The sequence below is a fragment of the Coregonus clupeaformis genome, chromosome 18 (genome assembly GCF_020615455.1).
Source record: "Coregonus clupeaformis isolate EN_2021a chromosome 18, ASM2061545v1, whole genome shotgun sequence".
Lineage (NCBI taxonomy): Eukaryota > Metazoa > Chordata > Actinopteri > Salmoniformes > Salmonidae > Coregonus > Coregonus clupeaformis.
Window position 1 is genome coordinate 9,573,514 of NC_059209.1, and position 12,486 is coordinate 9,585,999.

The 12,486-nt window shown below is 41.3% G+C and overlaps 1 protein-coding gene and 1 non-coding gene across 4 annotated transcripts in view; one reads left to right on the forward strand and one right to left on the reverse strand.

Moving 5' to 3' along the window:
- The window catches only part of grid2 (glutamate receptor, ionotropic, delta 2), a 577,776-nt gene that overhangs the window by 486,755 nt on the left and 78,535 nt on the right, over window positions 1–12,486 (reverse strand). For all 3 annotated transcript variants that reach the window (XR_006004078.2, XM_041904499.2, XM_045226775.1), the window contains exon 2: window positions 11,880–12,035. Coding sequence is in view for 2 of the 3 variants with exons in the window: in XM_041904499.2 (XP_041760433.2) it covers window positions 11,880–12,035 (156 nt within the window). In the remaining variant the exon portion in view is untranslated. The remainder of the gene's footprint in view (window positions 1–11,879; window positions 12,036–12,486) is intronic.
- On the forward strand, window positions 1,579–1,631 carry LOC121531002. The gene has a single exon (XR_005994090.1). It is a non-coding gene; the product is annotated as a U7 small nuclear RNA (small nuclear RNA).

Genomic DNA, 12,486 nt, shown 5'->3' on the forward strand with positions numbered 1-12,486 from the left:
CAGTGCAGCATGCAACAATATTCTCGTAGGGCAGATTGTTGGATGAGAGATATGAGTCCATAGCTATAAAAATATCTTGGCCTGTTGTTGTTGTGGCTAGTTTGGTAGACATAAGAATGTCTTGTTTCAAGTCATCACCGTCAATATTTTGCACATAAACGATGAGCACGGATTCGTCTGACACTGTTGTTGTTTCATCCAACTGAATGGCAAAGGGAACATTCCTAAGCTTCTCGTGCAGCTGGTTTTGACAATCTCCAGCCATTTGATTAATTCTGTCTTTGACAGTGTTGTCAGAGAGTGGGACGGTTCTCACTTTATCCACCACCTGTGGGCCACACAGCCTCTCTACAATTTTCAGGCAGGCAGGTTTGATTAGCTGCTCTCCAATATTGTGCAACTTTTTAGCCTTGGCAGTTAATAGCGAACACTCAAATGACGCCTCCGTGGCTCTGTGTAAATCACTGCCTGCTCTTTCAAATGCTTTTCTGATGTCTGTAGATCTTTTTGATAGTGCCAACTGCTTCTTCCTCTCAAAAAAATCCTGACCTTCACCAATAGTCTCCTGGTGTTTTGTTTCCTGATGTCGTTGTATTTTGCTTGGCTTCATGCTGTCATTAGCTAGCTTCTCGCCACAAATGACACATTCTGGCCGAGTCCTGTCCTGTCCTTCAATAAAACCGAAGTTAAGATAACTCTCGAGATATAGCCTTCCTTTCTTTTTTGATGATGAGTCATCAGCACTTTTACATTTCTTAGACATGTTGTTTTATTCATAAAATAGTGATGCTCTGACTGCAGGAAAAACGAGCTGCTAGCTGAAACTGATTGAACGCTGGTCATTGACGTGCACACACGTCAATTACGGGGAATTACCGCTTTTACATTTCTCTGCCATTATTATTATTTTTTAGATTGGCCTTGGCATTGCAAACATATGATTTTTAATATCATTTTTAAATGTATTAATTTTACAATTAAATTATAGTGCAACATTTTAGGCATGTTTGACCTCAAAGCAAATGAGATCACGCGCCCCCCCTGTAAACTCTGGCGCCCCCCTAAGGGGGGAACCACTGGTCTAAGGCACTGTATCGCAGTGCTAGCTGTGCCACTAGAGATCCTGGTTCGAGTCCAGGCTCTGTTGCACCCGGCCGCGACTGAGAGACCCATGGGGCGGCGCACAATTGGCCCAGTTTTGTCCAGGTTAGGGGAGGGTTTGGCCGGCAGGGATGTTCTTGTCCCATCGCGCACTAGCATCTCCTGTGGCGGGCCGGGCACAGTGCACGCTGACACAGTCGCCAGGGTACAGTGTTTCCTCTGACACATTGGTGAGGCTGGCTTCCAGGTTAAGCGGGCATTGTGTCAAGAAGCAGCTCGGTTGGGTTTCGGAGGACGCACGGCTCTCGACCTTCGCCTCTCACGAGTCCGTACGGGAGTTGCAGCGATGGAACAAGACTGTAAATCCTTTTTTAAATTAAAACTAAAAATTACAACATATACAAAATATTAATACAAAAAACTAAGCAGAAGAACTCTCCATTCATAACTCAGTCCTACCTACCTACAGGTTGTGGAAAATGTGCTCTTTAAATATTTCTCCAGTAGGTTTCCTCAAGGAGAAAGCCCCCCACTTCTATGTCAAAGATAATAAAACAAAAACTCTTTAGTAAATACCACAGTAATGTCCCCAAAAACACTACAGTAAATACTATAATCCGCAAAAACACTACAGTAAATGCTACAGTATACTACAGTCCGCAAAAACACTACAGTAATTACTATAATATACAGCGCATTTGGAAAGTATTCAAACCCCTTCACTTTTTCCACATTTTGTTTAAGTTACAGCCTTATTCTAAAATTGATTTAATCTTTTTTTTCTCCTCATCAATCTGCACACAAAACCCCATAATGACAAAGAAAACAGGTTTTTTGAAGGATCGAGGGAAAGATGAACGGAGCAAAGTACAGAGAGATCCTTGATGAAAACCTGCTCCAAAGGGCTCAGGACCTCAGACTGGGGCGAAGGTTCACCTTCCAACAGGACAACGACCCTAAGCACACAGCCAAACAATGCAGGAGTGGCTTCGGAACAAGTCTGAATATCCTTGAGTGGCCCAGCCAGAGCCCGGACTTGAACCCATCAAACATCTCTGGAGAGACCTGAAAATAGCTGTGCAGAGACGCTCCCCATACAACCTCACAGAGCTTGAGAGGATCTGCAGAGAAGAATGGGAGAAACTGGCCAAATACAGGTGTGCCAAGCTTGTAGCGTCATACCCAAGAAGACTTGAGGCTGTAATCGCTGCCAAAGGTGTTTCAACAAAGTACTGAGTAAAGGGTCTGCATAGTTATGTAAATGAGATATTTCCGATTTTTATTTGTTATAAATTAGCAAAAAAATCTAAAAACCTGTTTTTGCTTTGTCATTATGGGGTATTATGTGTAGATTGATGAGGGGAAAAAAACGATTTAATCCATTTTAGAATAAGGCTGTAACTTAACAAAATGTGGAAAAAGTGAAGGGGTCTGAATACTTTCCAAATGCACTATATATTATTATTTTTTAAATACTACGGTATACTACATTATACTACAGTGAATACTACAGTAACGTCCGCAAAACCACTACAGTGAATACTATAGTATTCCTACCATAGTATACACCATAGTATTTTTCCATGTGGGATGGGACTAATGGGGAAAGTGAACAAACAAAATCTGCTGACTGTATATGTTTTTAATTTGAATGTATATTGTATGTTTGTATTGTCATAATTGATGATTATGCTTGTTTATGATGATGTCATCATATTGGGCTCTGCAGCTTTGCAGGGAACCAATAAAGGAGGGTCTTTGTGGTTAGGGGGAAGCTCTGCCAGGCTAAGTCCTGCAAACAACACTACAGTAGGGGCCGTAACACCACACGGCGTGAGCAGGAAACCACCGCGCTCAATAGAGATGCTGCCTCGCAGACATTCATAACTAAAGGAGCTTTTGTCCATCATTTCTGGGAAAACTTGCCAGGTTCACATTGAGGGATTTCCAGACACGCCATTCAGGGGGCCAAGTCCCTCTGAGGAGCCAACGGGCCCCAGCAGAAGGGTTTCACCCAGCTGTCAGCTGCAGAATGCCATCATATCGCCACTTTATTACAAATGACAGGCTCGCCGCTGGAAACGCCCCCCATTGATTAGAGTCTGGATAATTGGATTGTGGCGATCCAAGCTGAATGCTGGCATTTAGAAGGAGTCCTTTTAGGAGATCGGGCTGACCGAGCCACAGCCAAGGACAGGGGGAGGATGGGGGGATGGGAGAAAGATAACTCACATGAAATGGTCTTCTGCATTACATTGCCTAGTAAGCTGTGACTGTACTGTAGATTCCTTTGAGGGGGGTCACATAACATAATTACTAAATAAAAAGGGTACAATTTCACTGACAATCTGGTACATCATTTGTATTTTAATGATCTGAACTGTGTGTGTGTGTGTGTGTGTGTGTGTGTGTGTGTGTGTGTGTGTGTGTGTGTGTGTGTGTGTGTGTGTGTGTGCGTGTGCGTGTGCGTGTGCGTGTGCTTGCATGCATGCGTGAAACAGGTGAGAAGTCCTCAGATAGCTAAGCCTGTTGGGTATAGCCCAGGTCCCTAATCAATTATATAAATGGGCTGTATAGAGCAAACATCTGTTGTCTTAACCTGGGAATGAATCACTGACATGTTCCCTTCCTGTGATTTTTGCCCAACCCATGAAAACAAACAAAAACACAATCATTACTGTGAACTCTGTATCTTTCATAACTCAGAGTGGCTTCATCTAGCACTAAAATATTAATGTAATTAAATATGCCTGCTCTGGTCAAAAACTCAGCTTGTTTTCTGAAAATCCGGTGAGGAACCCCGCAGAGAGGCTGGAGAATGAGACATGCGGATATCTGCTGAGGAGGCTTTTTATTGTATAACCAAATATGAGAACACACAGACTCATTGATTGCAGTTTCTACTGCTGCTTCCTGTCCCATTGTATTCCAATCAGAATCACAATCCTCTCCATCCTGGCTGTTCAATACTAAAAAAGCTCAAACCTGAAGATATTAATCTCACTCCATTTATTTCATTTCTATGATGTCTGTCTCGCCTAGACTTGCAAACCGAGTGTATATTACTAGACACTTTTGAAGTTTACCAGTAAATTACCATACATTTTAGTAACTTTCAAGGATTTTATGCAATTTATCACAAGGCATCTAGTAGCCCTTTTGGGTACTTCAGATTATCAAAGGTGTCTGTAATTATCTCTGGCCCTCCGTGTGGCCTTATCACATGTAAAATATCCAAAAAAATTAAAAGAAGATGATTTTAAAAGAAAAAATAGAATGACAAAGTGTAAAACATGATCATAAATATAGACCATCAACTTAGTGAGTACCATTAGTGTTTAGCATTTTACACGCGTACCCGTATAGGGGTTCAAAATAGCGGATTTGGACACTGATAAGCGCCGAAATTGTAACGCAGTGGCCGTACAGTAACATGCTACACATGATGTCAGAGTTCAAGGTCTCTGCTTCACAGCGCAGTATTGTCTTTGACTGACAGCGGTTCTGAACTTGAACACTGCGCGCGACAAAAAGTTGCCTCCCGCTAATTGGGCAACTTTAGCATTTTTCTTTTGTCGTTTGAGTGAGGGAAATGCTGTAAATAAAGAGGACTCTGTGTATTTCGAAAGGTGGGACGTTGAGGATTATAATAACTATGGCTTTGATGTTATACAAGCAAGACAAACACACCTGTTACTTCACATTTCCATATCATAAAACCCCTGTAATATACAGTGTTGACGTTTATGATCATTATGTTTGATGTACAGGATGACATGGTGTCATACCCTGGGTTGTTCTGAACAGAATTAACCTATGTTTGTCCTATTGTGAAGAACTCTGGCGGGGAAAATGTACCAGAATGCACTCATGACTCTATTCTATGCACACCAAAATTACGATCTGCTTCTCTGAATTGACTTGTGAAAGCCAAACACTGTAAGATCATATTTTGTAACTTAGCCAGCCATGTTGGCAATAAAACAAGCTTTCAAATGATGCCCACCTGACCAGATTAAGTTATTGGACCGTTTTTGGAATGCGTAAACAACAGTAATTATGTGATGGCGGAATGCGGGACTGTGTTCCAAAAACAACTACAAGTCTGCTTGCTCTAGTTCCTCAACAGCACATCTAGGAGAGCTAAAAAAAAACACCTTATAGTTGAAGACTCTTCTTTGAGTTATAAACGTGCATTGGAATTGCGTAGGAATTGTGCACACTTTGGAGAATTATGTGGCCACTTGGAGACGTTAGACCTCTCACTCAAACCCTTGTCATTTTTTTGTCTTATGTTGCACATACCCCAAATTTTATTTTAATATTCTTATCATGTTACTGAGTATTGTCAGATTTCGTTATCAACAAATATAGAGAAAAGTACAGTAAATGTCAAATGCACATAAAATCAACAGTGTAATGTTTGGATTCAGTCTAATACATTTCCCACAATCTCTAAACTGTTCCCTTTTGATTGCTACCATGGTTATGCATATGCTTTCCACATTTCTTCTGCAAGAAACATTTCAATTTAGCCCTATCCATATAGGCCAATTCCCACGAGTAAGGGGTAATATGAGGGTTTCAGCATGAAATATCCTATATATTATTTTACACAATTATTTATTTTACTATGTCAATATGTCTTTGTTGTAAATGTTTTGGCGCCAAACTGGTGGCAGTCGTGTAAAAAGTCAATAGTTGGAGGTGTTGCAGAGTTAATTGAAAACAATGCCATTGTTGATTAAAGATGCTTTTTTCATTAATTAGGCTATTTTCTATTGAACCATATGGTCTATCCAATAGAAACTCTTGGACAATATATGGACACAGATATAAAACAAATTATACTATATATGAATACAGATTTTTGTTTTGTTATTCAAGCATAAATTACCAAAATTACCATAGATTGCCATACATTATCTGTTACCAAAATTACAGAAGATTCCGGTAATTTTGGTAAATTACCAGTAGAATTGCAACCCCTAGTCTCACCTCATTATTACCTTTGCATCACAGTCTTTCGATATTCTTGACACTTTCAACAAAAAGGTGGATATGGCATAACTATGGTACAGAGCAGCATGTCATTAAACTAGATTATTTTACCTGTCTGTCAGTCATACAGCATTTCACCCTTATTTTCCTCAAAAGTCACTCTCCCTCCCAAGAAGACCTTGTAGACTTGCCTTGCTAAACCCTATCCACCTCAGTCTCAGCCACAGCTCCGTGTGCTGTCAGCTTGGTGTGTTACTGTGGAGACACGGAGTGGGAATCGTAATTTATCGCTACATCTGAGAGCAGAAGACAAGAACTCACAAGCAGCCGCCATGAGTGTAAAGCTCCCCTTCCACACACCCCTCGTGCTGTTATCCAATTACAGTCCCCCTTACTGCTTTAATCAATATGAGCCATGAACGCACGCACATCTACCTGTTCACTAATTAATATGGTTATGGCGGGAGATGATGAGATAGAGCGCAGTGTGTAAACATAAGTGGCAGCAGCATAGCTTTCGCAATTAACCGTATTTCACCTGCAAAGCAATGAGAACAGGCTGCGCCTGGTTACTTTAACACACACCCGCTCTCCATAGAATTTGAGAACCAGATGCAAAATGCTCCAAAGACCCCCTCCAAAACTGAAGCGGTACTACACAGAGATGGGTGAGGAGCAATCCATCTCTACAAGGTCCCGGGCGGATCGGGCTCCAGCAGCAAGGATGGTTTAAAGAGGACTGATGTTGATGTTGAGAACAACGCCTTGATCTCCCCTCACCTTCAAATCCCTGTGAACGATTCTGGCAAATCATCCCTGCAATCTAGATAATAATAAATATCTGTCCTAAAGAAGTCCCATTCATCACTCCTCTCTTTGTGTTTGTCCTTAATGTGGACAGTAATGGGTGGTGCCTGCGAGAATCCCCTTGTAGAGGACAAAACAAAGTTAAAGATTCCTTGTTAATGGTGGGATTGGAGTTCAGGGGCCTTTTGTTGTCAGGCTAACTTTTTTTGAACTCGGCTCCGTCATTCATTGAATCAGATGGCTCTTCAACACAAAACCCACTGATATTGCCAACTACTTTAATGATTTTTTCATTGGCAAGATTAGAAAACTTAGGCATGACATGCCAACAACAAATTCTGAACCTACACATCCATGCATAACTGACCAAATTATGAAAGACAAGCATTGTCATTTTGAATTTCATAAGGTGAGTGTGGAAGAGGTGAAAGAACGATTGTTGTCTATCAACAATGACAATCCACCTGGGTCTGACAACTTGGATGGAAAATTACTGAGGATGATAGTGGACAATATTGCCACTCCTATTTGCCATCTTTTCAATGTAAACCTACAGGAAAGTGTGTGCCCTCAGGCCTGGAGGGAAGCAAAAGTCATTCTGCTACCCAAGAATAGCAAAGCACCCTTTACTGGCTCGAACAGCCGACCAATCAGCCTGTTACCAACCCTTAGTAAACCTTTGGAAAAAATGGTGTTTGACAAGATACAATGCTTTTTCAAAGTAAACAAATGAACAACAGATTTTCAGCACACTTATAAGGAAGGCCAATCAACATGTACAGCGCTTCCACAAATTACTGATGATTGGCTGAGAGAAATTGATAATAAAAAGATTGTGGGAGATGTTTTGTTAGACTTTAGTGCAGCTTTTGACATTATCGATCATAATTTGCTGCTGGAAAAACATATATGTTATGGCTTTACATTCCCTGCTATATTGTGGATCGAGAGTTACCTGTCTAACAGAACACAGAGGTTGTTCTTTAATGGAAGCCTCTCCAACATAATCGAGGTATAGTCAGGCATTCTTCACAGTCCCCAAATCACATGGATTTTGTGTTGTCGTGGTATTGGAGGAGTGGTCTGAGGGCACATAATTAATGTGTTGTGAAATCTGTTGTGAAATGTAATGTAATGTTTTTAATTGTATATAACTGCGTATATAACTGCCTTAATGTTGCTGGAGCCCAGGAAGATTAGCTGCTGCCTTGGCAGCAGGTAATGGGCATCCATAAGAAATACAAATACAAATACAAACAGGCCTGTTGAGTTTGCAGACACCCAGCTGCTTTCACTATACACACACACACACACATGCATGTAAAAACAGACGCACACAAACACACAAACGGTGAAAAAGCCCACCATATGTGTATGTGTGTGTTTGTGTGTGTGTGTGTGTCCACATGTGTGCTTATTCATGTGTGTGACGACACAACACCTCCCAAATGGAGAAAACTTGGACAGGCTTCTTGGCGCCTCTCGTTGCCTTTGTTACGTCTTTGCGGTTTGAGATGACAACCAGGCGACAGGACTCCCTTTCTTCCATCCCATTTAGCTCCAGCGCCAAGCCTATTACAGGACCTGTTAGACTCACGGGGAGCATTGTAGTGGAGACACTCGGTAAACCAAGACAGAAGTCCCAGGTTTGGAATAAACACTCCTTCGTAATGTTATGCAATGGCTTAGTAACAAGTTCTGTCGGTGTGAAAAAGGCAAGTGCTGAGCTTAGCGGTAAGTCACTGCTAAGAGCCGTGCTAAGACCTACAGTTGAAGTCGGAAGTTTACATACACTTAGGTTGGAGTCATTAAAACTTGTTTTTCAACCACTCCACACATTTCTTGTTAACAAACTATAGTTTTGGCAAGTCGGTTAGGACATCTACTTTGTGCATGACACAAGTCATTTTTCCAACAATTATTTACAGACAGATTATTTCACTGTATCACAATTCCAGTGGGTCAGAAGTTTACACACGAAGTTGACTGTGCCTTTAAACAGCTTGGAAAATTCCAGGAAATTATGTCATGGCTTTAGAAGCTTCTGATAGGCTAATTGACATGATTTCAGTCAATTGGAGGTGTACCTGTGGATGTATTTCAAGGCCTACTTTCAAACTCAGTGCCTCTTTGCTTGACATCATGGGAAAATCAAAAGAATTCAGCCAAGACCTCAGAAAAAAATGTGTAGACCTCCACAAGTCTGGTTCATCCTTGGGAGCAATTTCCAAATGCCTGAAGGTACCACGTTCATCTGTACAAACAATAGTACGCAAGTATAAACACCATGGGACCACGCAGCCTTCATACCGCTCAGGAAGGAGACGTGTTCTGTCTCCTAGAGATGAACGTACTTTGGTGCGAAAAGTGCAAATCAGTCCCAGAACTACAGCAAAGGACCTTGTGAAGATGCTGGAGGAAACATGTACAAACGTATGTATCTCCACAGTAAAACAAGTCCTATATCGACATAACCTGAAAGGCCACTCAGCAAGGAAGAAGCCACTGCTTCAAAACCGCCACAAAAAAGCCAGACTACAGTTTGCAACTGCACATGGGGACAAAGATCGTACTTTTTTGAGAAATGTCCTCTGGTCTGATGAAATACACACCTCTGTAGCTCAGCTGGTAGAGCACGGCGCTTGTAACGCCAAGGTAGTGGGTTCGATCCCAGGACCACCCATACACAAAAAAAAATAATTATGCACGCATGACTGTAAGTCGCTTTGAATAAAAGCGTCTGCTAAATGGCAAATTATTATTATTATTATATTATTATAAATAAAAATAGAACTGTTTGGCCATAATGACCATTGTTATGTTTGGAGGAAAAAGGGGGGGCTTGCAAGCCGAAGAACACTATCCCAACCGTGAAGCACGGGGGTGGCAGCATCATGTTGTGGGGGTGCTTGCTGCAGGAGGGACTGGTGCAGTTCACAAATGGCATCATGAGGAAGGAAAATTATGTGGATATATTGAAGCAACATCTCAAGATATCAGTCAGGAAGTTAAAGCTTGGTCGCAAATGGGTCTTCCAAATGGACAATGACCCCAAGCATCCTTCCAAAGTTGTGGCAAAATGGCTTAAGGACAATAAAGTCAAGGTATTGGAGTGGCCATCACAAAGCCCTGACCTCAATCCTATAGAAAATTTGTGGGCAGAACTGAAAAAGTGTGTGCGAGCAAGGAGGCCTACAAACCTGACTTAGTTACAGCAGCTCTGTCAGGAGGAATGGGCCAAAATTCACCCAACTTATTGTGGGAAGCTTGAGGAAGGCTACCCGAAACGTTTCACCCAAGTTAAACAATTTAAAGGCAATGCTACCAAATACTAATGTAAACTTCTGACCCACTGGGAATGTGAAATATAAGCTGAAATAAATAATTCTCTCTACTATTATTCTGACATTTCACATTCTTAAAATCAAGTGGTGATCCTAACTGACGCTAAAACAGGGAATTTTTAATAGGATTAAATGTCAGGAATTGTGAAAAATTGAGTTTAAATGTATTTGGCTAAGGTGTATATAAACTTCCGACTTCAACTGTATGTGTAAATAGTATCAGATTCATCAAAGTAGTGTACGTGCCTATATTTACATGGATGTATGCACATACTGTATGTATTATATACAACCCCAACATGAATCATGCGTTGTTATTTTCTGTGCACAGTTAATTGTTAATAATATGAGCAGAGTCCTGTAATATGTTTTCTTCACATCAATGCATCTGCACGAAAATGTGCATTCTGATAATGTATCACTACATACATCACTATAATAATATATCACTCCGTAGGCCATGATCAGAAATGAATTAAGAACCCTTTTTAATTAACGAAAGCAAATTGGGTTTTATTGTCGTTGTTCGAAGAGCAACAGATAAACAGGTGTTTCGATACAATGGAATACATAGAAGATGCTTCCAGTAGCATATCATAAGGAGCAGATCCACCATCATCATTCAGCCAAAACACATGTAATGTATTCAGTAATAGCACTACTCATGATGAGACTTCAAAGACGAGAGAGCATCTCAGGTACAGATGCTTCAGAGAGGCTTAACAAAAGCACCAGTGGTAATAACTATTAGGTTCTTAGACTGCACTAGACTGTACACCTGCCACCCTCCACAAATAACCAGTGTCTATTAGCTAAGCAGGTTCCAACCACACTTCTCCTTGTGTTCAGACTTCCCAGGCTTCCCAGGCAATATTGTTATAGTAGGGGTTATTTGATGTCAGAAGGAAGCGAAGGGATTTATTTAAAACCCAGGGAAATATGACTCATTTAGTTGAGGTCTGTTCAGTCGAACACAGGTTTTGGGTGTATTTCTTTTTTTTGTTATCAATTATCAGTTAATTAAATCATGGAATCATGCTAGAGGAGTTCGTTTATATTTTGTGCCACACGCCTCTGTATTTATTATCAGATATCTCCTGAGACAAATGCCATCGACATTACAAGCTTAATTAATTGTTAGCAGCGTTTCAGGTAGTGGCAGTATTGAAACATATTTGAGAAGTATTGGAAGAATATCAACCAAAATGGCGAGCCTTTTAATAAAAAATTATAATCTTCCCAATCCTAGAGTGCATAACAACAGTGACAGAGAGTATCACTGGTAAAGTACAGTGGAATCCAATTGACACCCTTTTCAGAATGGTGCAACTAACAGTACAAGAGATTTCCAATAACCAAACCTTTTCTTCATTTTCTGGGAAACACCTAATATAGTGTTATTCAGTTCAGTGTGTCAAGGTTCGGTCTGAAAATGGAGGGATTTATGTGGGTTCCATCTGACATTCTGAAAGGCTGAAGCATTTCCACAGAAAAACCATGCAGAGTCGTCGGGGGAAAATAATGGACTTTGTCTGCCACTCCTCTGGCCTCGCTGAGTGCGAGATGTACTGATGGTGGTGGTTGTAGTGACTGCAGGGTGAGGGCGAGAGCAGGGCAAGGCCTTACCTTCCTGGACCGCCTGGAAAGGGTTGTTCCCGTCCACAAACTCCACGGAGATGGTGATCTTCTCCGTCTCCAGGATCTCGTTGTTGAGGTTGAGGTCCGCCACAGCCATGCGGAACACCTCGTCATCCTTCCTGGCAGACTCATCAAAGATGGCCCCTACGGAGAGAGAGAAAGAAGGGAGGGAGAGCAAAGGAGAGAGCGAGAGGGGGGAGAGAGGGAGGAAAGGGGAATGATAAGTGATCTTGTGACTAAGGAAAGTATCATGCAAGCCTCTTGGACCTCATACTGTACGTGTGCCTACAAATCAATAGAGCAACAATCCATTTGCTGGGAAATAAGGAAGGTATCCCACAGTCAATGGGTGTATACAATACAGGAACATTCTCCCTGCATCCTGCAGGATTCCAAATAGAGCCAGTATCTCTTCTTTTGGCCTTGCATTTCCTCTCTGCTTGTTGCCTGCAGCAAATTAGCTAGTAATTGTTTAAAACTGCTCACTGAAGCAATGCTAAATGCATTTTGCTGACCTGCAAATAGTCATCATTTAGAAATAGATGGTGTGTATGATACAGATTGGTGAGTCATACAGTAAACTCACCAATTCGGA